This window comes from Cyprinodon variegatus, unplaced genomic scaffold (genome assembly GCF_000732505.1).
Source record: "Cyprinodon variegatus isolate N-32 unplaced genomic scaffold, C_variegatus-1.0 Scaffold1133, whole genome shotgun sequence".
Classification (NCBI taxonomy): Eukaryota; Metazoa; Chordata; class Actinopteri; order Cyprinodontiformes; family Cyprinodontidae; genus Cyprinodon; species Cyprinodon variegatus.
In genome coordinates, this window is record NW_015151586.1 from 144,829 (window position 1) to 164,401 (window position 19,573).

At 37.3% G+C, this 19,573-nt stretch overlaps 1 protein-coding gene across 2 annotated transcripts in view; it reads left to right on the plus strand.

Annotated features, from left to right (window-relative positions):
* LOC107101689 (gamma-aminobutyric acid receptor subunit beta-3-like) overlaps positions 1 to 19,573 on the plus strand; it is a 53,493-nt gene that overhangs the window by 8,086 nt on the left and 25,834 nt on the right. For both annotated transcript variants that reach the window (XM_015400693.1, XM_015400694.1), the window contains exon 4: positions 16,808 to 17,028. In XM_015400693.1, the coding sequence (XP_015256179.1) occupies positions 16,808 to 17,028 (221 nt within the window). The remainder of the gene's footprint in view (positions 1 to 16,807; positions 17,029 to 19,573) is intronic.

Genomic DNA, 19,573 nt, shown 5'->3' on the forward strand with positions numbered 1-19,573 from the left:
AAAACAACCCATAATTTGACCAGTTGCTTCTTCTATAGTAATAAAGTGAAAATTGAGATTTAAGGAGAGGCCTGTTATAATAAGGCCATTTTACAAACCACACAAACTAAAAAAATGCTGTACATTATACCATACAAAAATTATTTTGTCATCATTTAGCATAAGTTCAGTTTAAAAAAAAGCTTTTCACAGGTTCATATGGCCTCTAGTTAAGCAGTTGGATAAAAATAAGAGCCCTGTCTGCTCAGCTTAATTTTAAACGTACCTCCTGGTGACTCTTTGACACCCATTAGGCAGATGTAGGTCTCACTGAAGACTAAAAATGCTCAGGCTTCTTTTGCATGAAGACTTCAGTGTTCACTTTGTTGCTGAGAAGTATGATAAATCAAACACACTGACACTGAGATAACTTACTGTCAATGACAAAAAAACAACAGCAAAATAAAAAAGCACTTATCCAGGTTTTTTTGGATCCAATCCGAAACAAAAGAAAGCGTACCTGCCAATATCCGATGCCGATATGTTTTAACTGTTAAATGGATGAACCATGTATCTTGCCATGTAAGTGAAGGCTTTAACCTTGAAACAAGCTTTTTCAAAAACATCTAAAATAAACACAATCATAGAAGTACTTTATATTATTTATAAAAAATTTTAAGCAGCCAAAAATAAAAGAAATAACAGTTCCATGTAAAGTGAACTGGATTGGATCTCTGATATTTAATATAGAATAGAACAGAATAGAATAGAATATACTTTATTGTCCCCTAGGGGAAATACGTCATTGACCCAAGTGTGCAACGCATAGTAGTAGCTTCCATTAGAAACAATAAATACACATAAAAAACAAATACCAGCTAAAGTCATAACACATCGGCTAAAGAATAATAATAAAGAAACATACAATACTAAAACAACATGCAAAACACCAAATTGTTGTACATTTCATATTTCTCCCGATACAGATCCATTTAAAACTTTTATTGTGGTTGGTATAAAGGAGTATTTAAAGCTGTTCACTTTGGTTTTTGGGATTGTAAACCTTAAACCTTCTTCCATTTAAAGGATGTGGGACAGGTCCAGCAGTATTCCTCATGCCTGCCTGAGTACAGACTGCTCATAGATCGACTGAAGGGAGAGCTTTTCAGATAGAGATAGAGATATTAAATCCATTATATCAGTTCTAGGTAATTAGTCAATATAGGAGATGATATCCAATTAAGGTATCGGATTGGTGCATCTTTAGTTTAAGTACAGGAATACTCTAGTTTAGAAATTAAGGATATTCAAGTTCAGATAAATTGTCTTTTACACTTGGCATGTCTCAGAGTCTAGGGGGAGGAATGCAGACAAAAGAGGAAACAAAGTACAGAGAAAAACGTTCAGATGAAAAAAACTCTAGCCTATCCTGATACATAAGGGGAAAGATAAAGAAAAAAAAAAGCAGATTAATATAAAAACACTGTCTCACATTTTTCTAAAATTATTCCAGTTATTTAGTCATTTTTTACATTTTACCTGATGAATATATTAATAGATGTTTCCTGAATATGTATGGGCTTACAATGCTTGCGAATATTGCGATCTGATCATTCATCAAGTTACTTATTATATTTGTGTTTGTTTATTAATCAAACACATTCATTTATGAATGAATGTGTTTCATATATACATACACATACATACATATGTGTATGTCTTTAGGCAAGGTCCTTTATGCTAATGCCTACCTCATACAATGAGGTAGACTTTGCCCGGCCAAACGAGGTCTGCATCAGGTGTTGGGGAGCCAGAGTGCTTTGATGTTAAATGAGCTACTGGAACAAGAAGGAAATTGGTGAGATGTGACAACAGGGCTCTGTTGGAATGCTACTACTCCAGTAACCCTAGTCAGAGGGGCTACATGCAAAGGATGTGGGAGATGGGGTCACTTCAAAACCCATAGTCCAAACTCACGGAGAAACAAATAGTAACTCAATGTTCCAATAGCCATAACTGCAACTGCTCTTACAACTTGAGATTGATGAGGAACAAAACCACTGTTCTGTCAAGGAGGAACCAGGATCCCAGGTCAGAGGGGAGTTAACACCAACCCCCTCCACCACAAAATAGGTACAAAGACCCAATAAGCGCCAGTATGCTTATTGAGGCAGCAAAAATGGCACAAATGTCCACCAGTCAACCCCAAAGCCAGTTTCAGAGATTAAGGGAAGTACCACCAGAAAGTTTACTAGAAGATGTGAATGCAGCCCTACAAGCAATTCCTACATCAACCATCACTGACACCAATGAAATGATATACTTGGCTATAAGAAGAACCATGTGATGAAATACCCACCATAGAAAAGAAGGCTGGAGGTTAACATCAAGGCAACACGGAGAGAAGTGAGTCAATTGACAGAGGCCCTAAGAGGTGCAATGAAAAAGCAATTACCCAAGAGGTACAGCTAGATGCCCATACCTGAAGCACTAGAAACTGCCAAACAAAGGCTCCAAGCCTTGGTCAGCCGCCTAAAGAGATACACGAGAGACAATGAAGCCAGACGGGTAAACCGGCTGTTGGCAACTCAAGCAGTGAAAGTGTACGCTCACTGGCAAGGGAGAAATAGTAGAACAGCCCCACCAAGGCTGTAAACTGAAGAGCACTGGAAGAAGAGGCAGCACACAACAGTGATGTACAGTGGTTGGTGGCTCTGAGAGAGGACCTCAGCAACCTCCCTGAACAGAATCCAGTCACCATCACAGTGGCAGACATCCAAGAAAAAGTCTGAGGTATGAAGAACTGGACAGCACCAGGCCCCTATATGATACACGCCTAGTGGCTTAAGTAAGTCACAGCACTCCATGAACGCTTGGCAGCACAAATGAACCAGCTGCTGAGAGATGGGAACCACCCTGAATGGCTAACCGCAGGGTGCACAATCCGGATCCTGAAGGATCCAACTACCAGCCAATAACCTGCCTCTAAACAACATGGAAGCTATGTCCGGGATCATAGCGGTTAAGATAAGAGGGCACATGGATCAATACATGAGAACAACTCAGAGGGGAATTGGTAAAAATACCAGAGGTGGCAAACATCATCTTCTGCTAGACAAAACATTCGCTCGAGGCTGCAGAACCTGGAATACTAACCTGAGTTATTGAGTGACTCAATGCCACATACTATTATTGTTTATTTTTCCTAAAATAATCATTGAAATTATATTATTTAATAAATTATTTATTGATTGATTAACTGATTTATTATCTTAAAGAGTTGTACTTTTGTCAGGGGGAAAGCTAGGCCTCAAAAAAGACTGTAGAGGGATTTGACAGTATTGGAGTGCAGCTAACAGGAGCTAGTGGGCCAAGCAGGCTACTCTCTACAGAGCAGATGAAGGCAACTGATCAACAGGGGAATCAGAGAGTTGAGATCACACTTAAACTGCTAATTAATTAGGTCCGTGTTTCATTGCCACCAACTCACAGAGGGACCGCACATGTGCAGTTGTGCATCTGTGCTTGTTAAATGGACAATTTGTGGCTGTTATCCAGTGTTGAAGCTGAAACAAGACGGATCAAGCTGTTTGTTGTTTTCAGCGTTTGACATTTGGTGGATGCTACTCATCCAATGCTGGAGCTGTATGTAGTTCAATCGTTGGGATGCTTGCTACAAAGAGAAACAACAATCAGTGCCTTTGTGTTGTGCTTTGATCAATGCTAAATAGGAGATTAATACTGCTCTTATTTTTTCTAACATGACAAGTCTACAAGAACTCAGTTTCACATTTGTTTTAAGAGAGCCTTTTTTCTGTTAATTCAACTTCACAAATTTAGACAGAATATCTGCATACATAATGGGAAACTGGTGTAAAGGGATGAAAGTTTATTTAAACCGACTGCCTGCAGTGCTAAAATAAGTCTTGCAGTTAGAGTTATTGTTGGAAAAGAATGCAGAGATTTCTCAGTACTGGAGGAATACAATCCAAAAAAGCATGAAACTTTCCGTTGCTTTTAGGACTGCATCATTCACACAGCACCGTGATTGGAGATGTTCTGTTGGATTTGCCCTCACCACTTAAACAAAAGAGTGAAAATGTAAGACGTTATAGAAAATGTGATCAAACAGCAATAATATTAGCCTGAAACTGTTATTCACAATATTCATCCCAAAATATCTGAGTTTACCGAACTGATATATAATTGTTAGTATGTGAAGACTTAAATTATAGCAGAGATTTATTTTGTTCTGAACTAAGGTTATAAGGAGTTCATATCTCACCTTCGCTGAAAAACTTTCTTACAGTAGCTTTAATTTTACTTTAAAAAAAGTTAGTTTACACCTGATTGGTTTTCATCATCTTTAAGGAAATTTTAATTAGGCAGTTTTAAGTTAACAGCAGTGAACAGATTTTTCTAATATCACTTTTTATTGAATATGTTATCTGCTCTGTTCTCCATTATAAGTCCTTCTTAAAACATTAGTGTCAGTTAGAATAACTTTCTCATTAATACCACTAAAGATCCATCCATCCATCCATTTTCCATCACGCTTATCCCACGCCGGGTCGAGAGGGTGCTTGTGAGTGCTGGTGCCTCTCCAGCTGTCTACGGGCGAGAGGCGTAAGAGCAGACACATAAGACACCGATATTTGTAAATAGAAATATTGACCTAATAGCCTTTATGGTTATACTGTATAGTAGCCTTTTTCTAATGCTCCTATGTTGTACTGCTGCTGTAAAAAAAACATTTACCGGTATTGTTGGGATTCAGCAAGGCATTGTGTTAAGACCACTTATTTTTGATTGCTTTAAAAGGAAAACTTTGCTAAACAAAGTCTCTGACTATTTTTAAATGAGAAAACACAATGTGTCTGCTATTCTACAACCTTATCTTTACTGCTTAATTAACTCAACAGATTGTCTTCTTTTTTATGCAAGCGAAAACTTGATTCATTCACGTTAGTCCAGATTATTTAGCTCTAAGATGAAAAAAAAATAAATAAATTCAATTTCAAATCTATAATACTTAATGAAAAACTTAATCGGGTGAAAAACTCAGAGCGGAAGCACTGTTTTTTGACTCGCATTATAGTGTAGGCTTCAAGGAAAAAAACTACAAAATGGCGGCGCCAGTACTGGATTTTTTTTCTTACTATTTTATTTAATTTTTTGGCATCGATCCTCGTTTTTTTTTTTAGTTAATATTGGTTTTCTCCCGCTCCCGTCTGCTCCTGTTAATGTTCAATCCTGTACCGTCCCAATCACGTGATCGTTACTAATACTGACTCCCATCCCACGGGAATCCCGTGACCCGTGGGATTCCCGAAAAAATGTCAGTCTTTATATCAGACCATTAATTGATTAACAGTGAAAATGATCGACAAATTTGCAAAATTATCGTTAGTCGCAGCCCTAATAGCAACATGATGGTGAAAAATTCAAAGGGTTAATGATTTAAAAGTATAGCTGAAGCAGAAAAGTATAGAGAAGAGGAAGTTGTGATTAGAACAACAGGACCAATTTTAGAGAAACAGCTGGTGGAAAAACCACAGAAAGCTTGGAAGATTGCATCTGGTTCATCCACATAAAAAAAATACACCTGCAAGGGACGGTCGACATAGTCGTCCTGGCTGCTCCATTTTCCTAAGCTCCTGCACTGACAGATGCTAAAATGTTTGAGAAAGGCTTATTAATTACCTTTGAGGTTTGCTTGTGGTGTTCTGAGGGCCTCTCTTGATGAGAAACACATAGTAGGACAAGATCAGAGCGAGGAAAAATAGATTGTGTGTATTTGTGTGTGTGTGTGTTTGTGCTACAGATGGTTGTACACTTACAAAAGAGTTGCTTGAAAATTTGTCCCGTTAGCCCCACTGCAATTTAAACAGTAGGGGTAACAACAAACAAACTAATCATCTGATTTAACTTTACCCTCCATTCTTTAACTTCTATTCTTTTACTTGACCTGAAAATGAGCGTTGGAGTTCGAAATGAAATAACCACAATGTCTGTCTCCATTTAATTGGTTTCCAACACCATTATTAAGAGGATGAGGGTTAAAAATAAGGGCACTGTGTGTAGGTGTGTAATCAGTACCATCTCACTCTGCTCCAGGTGTGAATCCTTGTTGCAGCAGAGCTACCTTGCCTTGCAAATTCTTTAATAAGATGCTGTTTCGTAATTTGTTATAAATCTGCTTCTCCTTGTGCTGTTTCTTTCACACAAAACGTGCATTAAATATATAGAAGTTTTCAGATCCTGATCCAATTTGAAGTGTCCAATGGTAATCTTTCAAAACTTTTTGTCCGAATCCTTAACAGATATTTAGACTTTAAGTAAAGCATGTTTGTAGATTTAGCTTAAGTAGTGAAGTATCAGGGCGATAAAGGTAGAGCGAGCCACATGCACAAAGAGAAATGGTCAGAGCATGCACAGTAAATGTAGTCACAGTAACAGGCTGAACAAGCCAGTCATCTGTACACCCACGGCTGCGTGTGGGTGTTGAAAAGAAAAAGAAAAAAGGCTGTCATTTTGGAGAGGTGAAAAGATCTCCATCTTTCCTTCTCTGAATGTTCCTGCTCCATGCTTACTTTTCAAATTCTTGCATTAAAAAAGAAAAGTCTTCTAAATAATATTAAAGTGATTTCATTTGAAGTAACGGTTAGGTCTACATGACCTGATATAAGCCTGACTCTGTCTAAGATTAAGTTGTTGAAAAAGCAATAACTATGTTATCCTAATTATCTAGTATAGCTCTTTGAAATATCTTTTCTCTCCATCCTCATAGTGCAGCTCAATATACCCCATGTGTTTTATCCTGCATCCGGCTTCCTGCCTGATGGAATGTAATTGGCCTCAGGAGAAAGCATGCTGTGGGTTGAAGTGATGATCACTAAGATTTAGAGTGAGCAAAGAGAGCTCTTCTAGGCTTATGGTGCCAGCCAAATTACAGGACACGGGGTTTGAGGAAGGGGGGCTTCCAACACCATGGTCCCATAGTGTTAGAAGTCACAGATCTGGATTGGTTAACTTATACTCTAGGGCTGCAACTAATGATTTTTTTGCAAATTGATTAATCTGTCTTTTTTTGTTTGCTTGTTTAATAATTGGATAGCCACAGGTCCCTTAAAGAAGATTTTTTTACTAAATTAAACCTGGTCAAACTAAAACTTTTCCACTTAAGGAATTAGGTTGGCTAATTTATTGAACCAAAAGCCTTACCCCACCTCTTAGGTTCCATTTGAAATAATAAAAGATGTTCATAAAATGTAATAAAGAGCAGGTTTCAGAAAAAAAAAAATCTCCAAAACTCAAAATAAGTGATAAATGATAACAGATTAGAAAGAACAGCTTAAATTAAGTTAGCACAATAATAACAATAAAAGATGTTCATAAAATGTAATAAAGTGCAGGTTTCAGAAAAAAAATTCTTCAAAACTCAAAATAAGTGATAAATGATAACAGGTTAGAAAGAACAGCTTAAATCAAGTTAGGTATTTGCTAGAACTTTAAGTAATCTTAATAGCTGAAGTTATTGCACTTTTTTCTTTCCTCTTTTTCTTCCATTTCCTCTTTTTGAGATAATAATAATAAAAAAAACACGATTAGATGGTGAGGAAATGATGCTATCCATATCAAAGGCAAGGACTGTAGTCATTTAGTCTAAAAACGACCATTTCAATCAAGTTCCTTTGAATGTTAATAATAGGAGAGACGGCTATTTTTACTTTTTTATAATCATGGAAGCAGGGGTGTGGGAAATCACGGAGGGATTCCCCCGTACTGCGGTGATATACCACTGTAGGGCAATCCCCAGGGGAGAGAGAAAGCTCCAAAACTACATCAAATTGATTAAAACTACTTAACTTGCCCAGGGTTCATATAGAGTACAGAGTACAATGTTTTCTGTTTTTATTTTAATGTTGTTTTTCCTTTTCCCCCTTTTGACAGGCAGTATGTGACAAAAAGACAATTTTCTTGACATTTTGGTTTTGCTACACACTATTTGTGTACTGTGGAGAGGGACAGATTAAATTGAATATGGGTCAGTTCGCAGCCAAAACTCTGCTTATCTGAACTCTCACACACCCGGAATGGAAATGATTACCCCCTCCGGTAAATTGAATAATTAATCCGTGCTCGAAATCATTTCCACTGGTCACCATCTTTATTATAGCTTAAAACATATGCTAATGCATAAACAGCAGCAGTAAAGTGGAGTGTAGTGGGGATAGAGTAAGGTGTCAATAATTTATAACATGCAGTTCTAGTTCATAGAAACCTCTGGCTCACTGTTTAAAATCACTCAGCTCCTGGGCAGGTATGGCAAAGCTGTGCTTGCTTCATCTCAAATTCATTTTGATTGTCTTCATGCAACATTGATGAGGACTTCTTGGCCACATGTTTACATAGGGTACACTGTCGGTTTAAATCATTGATTATCCTGTGAGGTGTTCGCAGAGCTGCACACCTGCTGACAAGCTGAGTGGAGGTGCTAACCTCAGGCATAATGCCGCTGGTGGAGAGACGTTTAGGGCGCAGTGAGGGAAGAACGGAACGATGCTGTGGATGTGATGTAAGCAGTGTGAAAGGCATCAGTCATTTGTAGGGGATGATGGGGGTAACGTTACAGTGGTAATGGAAAGAAAGAGAAAAGGCAATAGGATAGATTCAGACAGCAGAATTAACTCCCAGTACAGACCAGTTCAGTTGCATCATAACGTTTGTTATCATTGATGATTTAGTATGCTGCCATCCATACATACATAAGCCAAGCATTCTTAATACAAGCACAGAAACCAAACACATAGAGTTCACATGGCTGACTGCAGACTGAAACACACCTCATCTCAGTGACATTTGTTATTTAAACCTGCTTTATTAATGATTTCAATAGATTGTGGGTATTGTTCTGTAACCCAACTTTACAAACCAGATCAATCACTGTTTCTGTAGCAGTCATATTTCAGCCTGGCAAGTAAATTACTCATAGGTGTTGTAGAGTAATAGAAAACCAACAGACCCAAAATTTATGGCATGCAGACTGCTGATTTTATAATTGAATCATTAATTTAAAGGGTTGGTTTTTAGAGTAATTGCAGGGAGGAGCTCAATCACTGGCAAAGTTCAAGCTGTTTAACAATAACAGTTATAGTCACTTGAGTTTGATGGAAAGTTTCGGAAGCTAACAAGCTAGTCAGACACAGACCTAATTGGCTGATGGGATGTGTGGCTCTATCATAAGCCTGGCAGACTTATTTTAAACATACACAAGAGTTAGTAATGCTAAAAAAAACTTTTCGTCACTGCTAAACACTTAATAAAAATAGGCCTGCGCAATAATATCGCTAATTTATATGTATGTATTTGGATACTGTTGCTTTGATGCACCAAAAAAGTTGCATAAGATAAAGTTAGAGTAGTATTGTTCAAGTCATTAAATAACTGCAACTAAGGCCGGATATACTGCAAAATTTGAAAGGGCGTGCAAAAATCGTTTAGAAGCCAGATGCAACCAGAACTGCAGCTGTGAGATGAGTAAAGGCTGATTTATACTTCGAAACTACATCGTCCATGCCCCCTCTGCAGACACTCTGCTGCACCTCTACCAAATCAGTGTATTCTCATTATGAGTTCGTATGAAATCGTACGAAAAGTTATGCACCGTAATTTCGTACGTTTTGGACGTTTTTTTCGTCGTATGCGCATGCGCATCTTACGCACCATTCAATAACTTCGAATTTAACATACAATTAACCCTAACCCTGACCCTTACCCTAACCCTAAGATATAAAACAGCAAGCAACGTAGTTAGGGACATGAAGAAGTAATTATTGCACTGTTTTTCCCAGTTTTACGTCCGTCCGCGGATCTGCTTTTTTTGTCTGTCTGCCTGTGCATGCGCACTGATCTGTTTTTTGAGGAAAAACGTCCAGAACGTACAAAATAGTCTGCATAACTTTTCGTACGAATTCATACGAACTGATAATGAGAATATGTTGCCCAAATTGTAGGTGACTGCAGAAAGTGGAGGCCTCTGATTGGTCAAATTCATGAGTTATTTTTTAAATGTTTTAAAAAGTAATGTCTAACTTGCATTTGTTCATTGTCATAGATTAATTGTTTCTTTTTTATTATTTTACGATTAAATTTATTTCAGTGGCGATTGTGGGGTTTTTCCATTAATGAAGGGGTACCAACAGTTTTGTCCATATGTGTATGCATTGCTTTTTAAAAATCTAAGTGAATGAACAATTCCACTTGCGACCTCAAAAACAAAAGGTACTTTGATTATTATGTTTATAACAGAGGGGAACATCTATAGAAGAACTGTTTTATTTGACTGCCAGCTGAAATAATTTTAACTGAATACAATAGTGAAGCTTGGCATTTTGATATTTGGATTTAAAGAAGCCTATTTAAAGAAATTTAATTTAAATCCAATTGCTGAAGTACCAGTAAATTGTAACCATGCTTTTATCTGATTTATTTCTAAATTTCCTGTGGTAGATGAGTCATCCATACATAGGATAAACTGGTGCACTTTGTTCTACTGACCACTGTGTTCCTGGGGAGATTAGGGACATGGTTGTAGAATTTGACTGCAGTTTTAGTTCATACGTTATTTTTTATTTGGGTTATTCCTGCCATATCTGAGGTGCAGTTGTGGTGATTTAGTGGTGGTGGAGATACTAATTTGCAAGAGCTACAACAATTAAACCTTTTTTCAACATATTAAGTGAAATAGGTGAACGCATGGCTTATCTGGGCTTAATGGCAGCAATGAGAAGCTAACATAGAGTAGCTTTTAAAAGGATGTTTGTAGGTCTCCAGTTATTGGAGTTAAGATGTATCAGTATAACAGGAAAACAGGTCCCTTGTAAAAAGGTCAATATATGTGGTTTTCTAATAGTTAAAATGTATCTCTCCCTCTTTGGTGTTTTGCTCAAATCAGTGAAACACGAAAAATATTCATTGATTAGCTCAAGTGGAAATAAAATAGCCCAGCTGATCAAATCTATCAAATTGACAAAATCTCAAGTCTTTAGGTCTGTTAACACATCATTATACCAATCATTTAATGTATATCTTTTAATATGAGTTTTTTCACAGTTTAATAGAGGATACGATAAGATGCTCTGATGCATAAATGGGGGGATCACTGTCATTTTTATTTTCTATTGGATGCCAAACTACCTCTATTAAAAAAGCTATGCCATGTTTGCTACTATAAAAGAGAGGTTATGCCATTTATATAATTTCAAAAATACCTATATTCATAAGATCAGATATGTATTGGATTTAGGACCATAATTGAGCCACTGAGTGGCTTGAGTTGCACTTGTGTTGTTCAGAATTTCGCCTATGGGCTAAAAAAAAAAGGATTTGGGTCACTTCAGGCTGCAGTGTGAACATAGCCAAAGATATATGCATGATCACTTATTCAAGCTGTTTGGTTAAACAAAAAAGAGACCAAACACAATTTTTGTTATCATGATGTTTTCATTGCCTGCTTTCCTGTGCACCACTCTCTTGCAGCTGTTTTGCTTCTATCTCTGCAAGTTGGGTTCATTGACTCCACTTCTCCCTAAAAGAATTTGTGTTCGGTTATTTTTTTTTTTATTTCCCATGTCATAAGTTCTTTTCACGATGAAGGTTTTGAACTAGCCATACTCACATAGAAATATGCTTTTTATGATTCGTCATAGGGGGAAAGTTCATTAGTTGTAAAATGTAACTCTAAAGTTCAATAAAAAAAATGCAAGCAGCCTATCCTGTTTTCAGTGGAGAAACTATAACATTCTGCAGTAATAAAATGTGTTTGCATGAGAAAAGTGTAATTGCTGCCATTTACACTGACTGTTAAAACTTTTACAGCAATATCTTTCAAGGTATTTAAAAATCAGCACTTTTTTTGTTGGCAACGTTTGATGAGAAGACTGGTATTAGCGCCAGTGCATCTACTGTGTAAGCCTTCAGCGTATTTTCCTGCATTTACTTTGGGTCGGAAGTTCTTCTGCTGTTCGTGTGAAATGGGTCCGACCTAGTAAAAAATTGAAGTGTTATATTAAAGATGAACTTTGTGGATACTCAGAAGTGACCAACATCCGGCTCAACTCAAAATGAAATGGCAACTCCACCTAAGATGAAAAAAGTAAAAAAAAAAAAAATTAATAATAATAAAATAATAAAAAAAACTGTTATTTTAATAATTTTTAAATAATAAAAAAAATAATAAAAAAACTTTTTTATTTATAAGTATTAAGTACAAGCGTGAGCTATGAGAACTAGAGGAAGGGTGCTGCTGCTCTGCATTTTGGCCGCAGGTGACAGGTATTGTCAGAAAACCCCATAATACCTCTTTAAGGAATGAACTGCATCTACATAACACAAATAAGTGTGAATGTTATATGATCCTTAGAAATAAAACCAGTTGCCCACAATCACATTCAGTGGTGTGGAAAGACTTTTTGAAGGGATAGGGCCAAAAAGAAAAAAAAAGGGCAAATGTTTTGGCTCCAGAGAGGATAATTAACACCCGTTTTGACTCAAGAGAGAAAGGGCACTTTAGCACACACTTTGACTCAAAAAACGTCCATTAACATGTGCTTTGACTCAAGATAGGGCCCTTTTGCAAATGCTATGGCTCCTGCAGTCGTACTTTAGCACCTGCTTTAGCTTCAGAGAGACCTCTACTTCACAGAGAGCGGGCATTTGAGCCCATACTTTGGCCCGAGAGAGGGCCCTTTAGCATATGCTATTGCTCCAGAGAGGGCACTTTAGCATGCAAATTTGGGTCAAGAAACTGGCCTTTAGCATGTGCTATGGCTTCTGAGCTTCTGAGGAATTTCAAAGTCGTCCTGGATTTTGGTGGACTACAGTCCTGCATGTAGTTGAAACACACCGGACATTCCAACCAGGCCGTCAGCTCTGGGGTACGCCCGACCCAACAGCATTACAGGGCGGGTGGGGGGAAGCACGGAAAAGGCTTTGCACCTGGTCGGTTTTTGGTCGCTCCGTCCCCGGCAGGCTCGGTTCGAATGCCCGGTCCGGTCCAGTTCCCAAAAAAAAGTGTCCCCCTTTTCAGAAACCCAAATCTGGCCACCATACTTTAGCTTCCATTTTGACTCCTGAGAGGGTCCTTTAATATGAGCTTTGACTCGAGAGAGAGCACCTTAGCATGTATTTTTTGACTCCAGAGAGAGCATATTACCACTTAAGCATGCACTTTGGCTTCAGATATGAACTTTTGGCACCTGTTTTGGCTCCAGAAAGCACACTTTAAAACCCATCCTTACCCACTATGCCCACATCACTGGTCAAATTGCCACTAAAGCAGAAATTGGTGTCAGCCTGACGAGGGCTGGGTATTATAAACTTATATTGTTATTTAGTTAGGGGGTATCAAACTTAATGACGTAAAGGTATTTTTTTTCAATCAGCAGTGATTTGTATGACTATATCCAAAACATTAGCCCAGCAGCTGCAGATCAGCAAATCTAGAGACATATCTACCAAAGGGTGAAAATTGTTTACCTCTAATTGAGGGCTTTAATAAGCGTTCTATTGAAACTTGGAAGCTTTTGTTCAAACAGTCCAGAAAATGATGAGTTGTAATGGAAGATAATGGCAGTGCACAAAAGTGATTGCTACATTAATTCCTGACATTTCCTCCCACATACTCTCTAAAGACTACAAACAAAGAGTGATTGGGGGGTTTGCAGGCTACCAAACATGCCATGGTTCTATTACTGAAAAGCCATGGCTTGGTGCCAATGAGCTTTCCTTGTCATGCTGTGTGTCCAATCTGTGTCCTGTGCTGACTAAGATCTTCCATTCCTCATATCTGCATGTTAGATTAAATATTTACTGCTTATGATTTAAAATAATGATCAAGAAAAATAACATTTCTGATAATGCTATGAATTTGCATGAGTTTATGTTGAAATTCCTCTTTCTTGTTTGCCCTTATTAAAATTCAGCACCAGTTGTGCATTAGAAACCGTGTTTACGAGTACGCAGAGACAAATAACTACTCGAGTTACATAATAGCTTGGTCACACATAAAGCTTTTGGAAAGAAATGCTCATTGCAGTGGACGCTTTTAATATCATTCTGGTTTCCGTTTGGCACAGAGGGGACTTGTGTGCCTTTACCAGCGCCAGCTTGGTGCAGGCAGGTTTCGTTTTAGCACCCCAGCGGGTATGGTGAAGATCATTGCATTGGCCAGATAAAGAGAGGGAAGAAAGGGAGGTGCAAACAGAGTGAAAGAGATATGGTGGAGAGGAAGTGTTAACTTGAGTAACGGGATTATGTGGAATGCAGTGAAGGGGAGAGGGCCTGTGTCCGCTTGTTCAGCTTTTGCTCTGGTCAAATATTACTTGAATGGATGAAAAATACCAGCATTCACTTTTAGTGAGTGATTATGGGTGTTCTCAGAGCAGGATGGAGTTATATCATGTTTTTCCAGATCATAATGGTGTAAAAAAATGAAAATGAGAGAATTTGAATGGAAAAAAAAATGTATCTGGCAATCAAAGCTAGTGGTTACAGAGTTACAAAACATTTTGAAATACATGAAAATTATGCTTTAGTTCCTAGTACTGAATCCTGTAATATTTGTTTGTGTTTGTTGCTTTGAATAGTACTGAGGTAATAATATAAAGGATTGGAAATATTGTGTTCTGCTGCATCAGGACAGGATAATCTTATAGTTTTATTCATACTTATGGCTTTTTCATTGTACTTGTACCCTAATCCTAATATATAACAGGACAGTATGTACAAAAAATATTGCTTTAATAAATACATACATATATACATAAATACATATTTTGCTAAATTCTAATAACATCATATTAGAAATGAAAGTGTTCTTATAGTTCAGAAGTAGCAGTTTATAAATGCATAGAGGGTGGTGTACCTAGAGGGTGACGTCATGTTGCGTCACCATTTTTGATCAGAGTAGCTTAAATGGGACAAAATTCTCAGCCTTGCTTGTTTTATCTGTATCTGAAAATGTGTTTAGGTGCAGGAGGAGTTTAAGGATCAACTAGACTCAGAGAGAGATCAAAGTGCTTTGTGGATGCCATACAGTTGTCAGATAATTGTTGGCTAAATTAAAGATGTTCAAGCAGTCACTTCAACTTTCCTTCCTTAAGCACTTGGAAAACAAATCTTTATCAGCAGATACAGCCCAGCAACTAAAATGTTATTAAAACCCACCACAGCGTCACTAACCTGGTCAGTAAATTGTGTTTTTCACAGCATCAAATCTATGGTAAAGCAATGCCAGAAACATATCTCCTATTACACTGTGTCTTTCTATTGTATTTTTGCTTTCATTGCCATTATAAGAGAAGACAGTTATGCAATACAGTGAATGTTCTGCTTTTTACTTAATATCACTAGGATTAAAAAAAAGCCAATATAATGTAACATACTTAGGTTAGCTAGCCTGTAATGGACTGCTTATCCCACCTAATGGCTTCTTACCACGCCTACTGTTGCTTTTAAAACTGTCAATGCTGTACACTTGTTTCTAGTCATTGGAATGCTTACCAGCCCATTCCTTGTTTTCATACTGAATTGAAGAATGATTTTTAACAAGAAACCATAGTGAATTAAATTACATGCTACTGTGTAAAGAAGATAAATAAGACAAGGCTGCTATTATCATGCACAGTGGCTTTATCCAGTGAAGCATGTTTATACCATATCAAAACAAATACTTTCATCTAGTAAAAACCAAAGTAGTAACCAGAAGTTATTACGGAATCTTTTTCTTCCTGACTAATAAAGTCATTTATTTAATCAATTTAAAAGCTTAAAAATGTAATTAGGACTGTAACTAACTATTATTTTGCAATCCGATTAAATTAAACCAGGTGAAACTAAACTTTTCCACTTGAGGAATTCTGGATAGAGCATATTGTCAGAAAACATTTTTTTTCTTATCTTAAATGCAAAATATTAGCATATCTTTTTTTTTTTTTTTTTACAATTTTGTTAGAATTATTGCTCTAAGTGGGTTGCTCTATCAGCTATAGACATGTTTTACAGTCTCTATAGTCCAATTTGTTGACAATTATTACCGTAAGTGATTAATCGTGATTAATCTAATTAATTGTTTCAGCTCTAAATGTTACTATTATATCTTATTCTTGTTTCTAGAATAAATGAAAACATCTAAAAATTGTTGTGTTGTACAAATAGAATCTTATAGATATTATATTTATGGAAGCAAATACCAACAGTGTAGGTACTCTATGCAGAAGAGATGAAGCCATCTGCCTTGGCTCTGGGCAGAGAGCATACAGTATAAACAGCCTTTAGAGAATAATTCACTGTTGTCCGGATGGCCGAGTGCCCGTCCATTTAAATCGAAATGAAAGGAATGCTTGGTTTACAGTGCTTTGAGGTGTCATACAATTCAAGCTTGTAAATCGGTATTTTTTTACTTTTTACTGATTCACAAGATGGTGTTGTGGAATTCATTCTAATTCATTCTTTAAAAAAAAAAAAATCAGAAAAAAATATTTCCTAAAGCTGAATGTAGATGAGTCAGCCTTCCCCATTCTTAGAAAGTCTTGTGCTTTATCATGCTGACCTGTGTGTTTCCAGTGGGAGGCATTTTAGATAATTTGGATGCTGTTATCGTACAATTTCACCTGTACTTTTATAAGATGCTTTCACGTGTAACCCGAGTATAAGGGAATGCATAAGTGATTAAATAATAGGAATAAATCTAATAAATTACAATAGTTTTAGCATTGTGTTTGAGATAGTCTAAATGTTTCTTTCCCTGTTTCCCTTTTTTCCTCAGGACTACACGCTGACCATGTATTTCCAGCAGTACTGGAGGGACAAGCGTCTAGCCTACATAGGAATCCCTCTGAACTTGACTCTGGACAACAGGGTGGCAGATCAGCTATGGGTCCCTGATACTTACTTTCTCAATGACAAGAAGTCTTTTGTTCATGGAGTAACAGTCAAAAATCGCATGATTCGCCTGCATCCAGATGGGACTGTCCTGTACGGACTCAGGTACGGTATGCTTTCTTTCTAATTAGCTTCTCAGGCCCATACCCCTAAACAATGGAGTCTTTACCTATTTTTCAATGCATACTGTAGTAAATTCTCTAGAGTGCAAGGTAAATCAACCAGGTTCATCTCCATATACGTTTAACAAATCAATTACACATTTCAATAAACAGCCTCAAATGAATAAAAAAGCAAACAGAGAAAGTTAAACAAGGTTTTTAGAGCACTATCCATAGATGTATGTTTACTGTCTGGCTTGTTTATACTGATACATACTCTCCTGGGATACTTGAACTTGTCAGTCCAGTAGGCCATAGGAGGACCCTCTATGCAGACACTGAAATAAAAACAAATGGATTGAAGCTCGTAAAATTCAGCCTTAACTGTATTTATGCTTTTAAATAATCCAGCTAGAGACATAATCGTTTTGGACTTAACTAAATAATTTTACATGAAAAAATAAAGAAATCCCAAGTCCCAATCCCAGTCTTTAGACCCAGCTTATTACATTGTTAATCTGAAGAAATAAAAGAGTTGATTATGGGGTTATTACATAAAAAAACAAAACAATAAAAAAATTTAAAAAAACTGCTCAGCAATTGGTAGAAAAGGTTTGACTAACTAACCAGACCTCATTCAAGTGTTTCCTGAAACATCTCAGAAAAATGGTTATGATGGTGATGTTTAACCACTTTTCTGCAAATTCTGCCTCAAGGGAAAAAGCCTTTGAAATCCTGCATAGTGTGAGGTTCATGTGTCAAGGACCTGCTAAGAAAAAATAAAAAAAAACTCTGTATATTGTGGGAAAAACTTGAAAGGCAGACTATACTCTTTCAAAACACAGAGCATACCTTTTGTGGAAATGACCTTGACAATATGTTTTAAAATTGAGCATTTTTAGGAGTTCTCCAATATTCCTGTTTAATACTGATTTCCATCCCTCATAAACTCTTCTGCAGTTATGGCCACTAACTGACCAGAGATCAGCAATGTTAGCAATTGCTAAAGGGCTGGTTATACTCCCTGCAGCAGTGTGCTGCAGGTATGACGCGGATATTTTTGATCACACCCAATATTGAAGCGTGGTCTGCGCTATGTTTTTTCACACCACAACGTAAGAGGGAAAATTACAAACTAGCTGCGAGGGGCAAGTTTGTGCGACAACGAAGGGACATGAGGGCGAGAAAGAGCGGGGATCCTGGTGAGAAAATGGTCCCAGCATTCTTCACAACTCGCTCTTCTAGCTGGTCCATGGTCACAAGTCGTTTTCCATAATGGCGGTCATACAAACAAGAAACAAGCCGGTATGGTACCAAAAAGAAAATATGGAAAGAGTAGAGCAACCAATTATCGGCCTCCTGTCTGCGGCACTGTCTGTGGTCACCTACAATTTTGGAGAGGTGCACCAGATTGTCTGCGGAAGGGGTGGGGCATATCTGCGTTCACTGCGACACACATGCAGACGACCTAGTTTCTGAGTATAAATCAGCCCATAACACTGCAAAGCTCTGTGTCTTTGTGACTAGAAAGAAACCCAGACATCTTTAAATGTGTTATTGGGATACAGCACCACTATGAATGCAAACCCATCTAACTGTCCCACCATCCACTCAGCCTTCCAATATTTGAACTCACACTGTTGACAAAGCTTTGCTTGCTGTGGTTTTACTCTAAAGTGGTTTTTAAATGCTCTCATTAGCAGTCAATTATCAGGCAGTCTTCCATAAAAGATTAAGGTACTGCATGCACTGTTGTTCTTGTTGATTTTCTCCAATTAGATCAAATGCAAACAAAACATGTTTGTTAATTTTACTTTTAAGCCCTCAGAACTGAGTCAGGATGTCATCAGTTCACAGGTATCTAACAACCTCCTCATAAGGAAGCGCAATGGTACTAAGGTGTGCATTGTTATTTGCTCATCTGTAAAAGAATTTTTGCATTTCTAAAACCATATAATGACCAACCAGATAAATATTACTCATGCTGCTGGGCACATGTCCATCAAAAGCATGAACAGTTTAGATGTAATTATATAAAGTTCTGCTTCCAGGTGGATACTTGTTTTATGAAGCTATTGTTCTAAATTTTCCATTGATTTTGTTGACAGCCTGGTTCAGAGGAGTCAGCATGACCTATGAATATGGATGCAAGCTTTGAATTGTCAGAGTGCACAGCAAGAAATGTGTATGCATCTTTATTTAGATGTGTGCTAGCACCCCTGCATTTGCATATGTCAGCGTTTGTACTTTAAAATCAAACCAAAAAGCTTGATTATGTCAGTGGAGTTCAGAGCATTTAGCCTAGCAGGCTACTTCTAGACCTTGCTGTGATCTCTTGCATTTAAGAGATCAAAGTGAGAAGGAGATATGCCCTGGCTTTTTTGATAAGAGCTGTTACATCCATTGGAGTCAGGTAACTTTGAGTGTTTAGCTGCGAAAAGATTGTTTTAATTGTAATAGAAGAATACCGCAATTATTTTGTTGGTGTTGTTGTTTGAAACTTTAAAGTTAGTAAACCTGGATGATAACATATAAAACAATCACTTAAC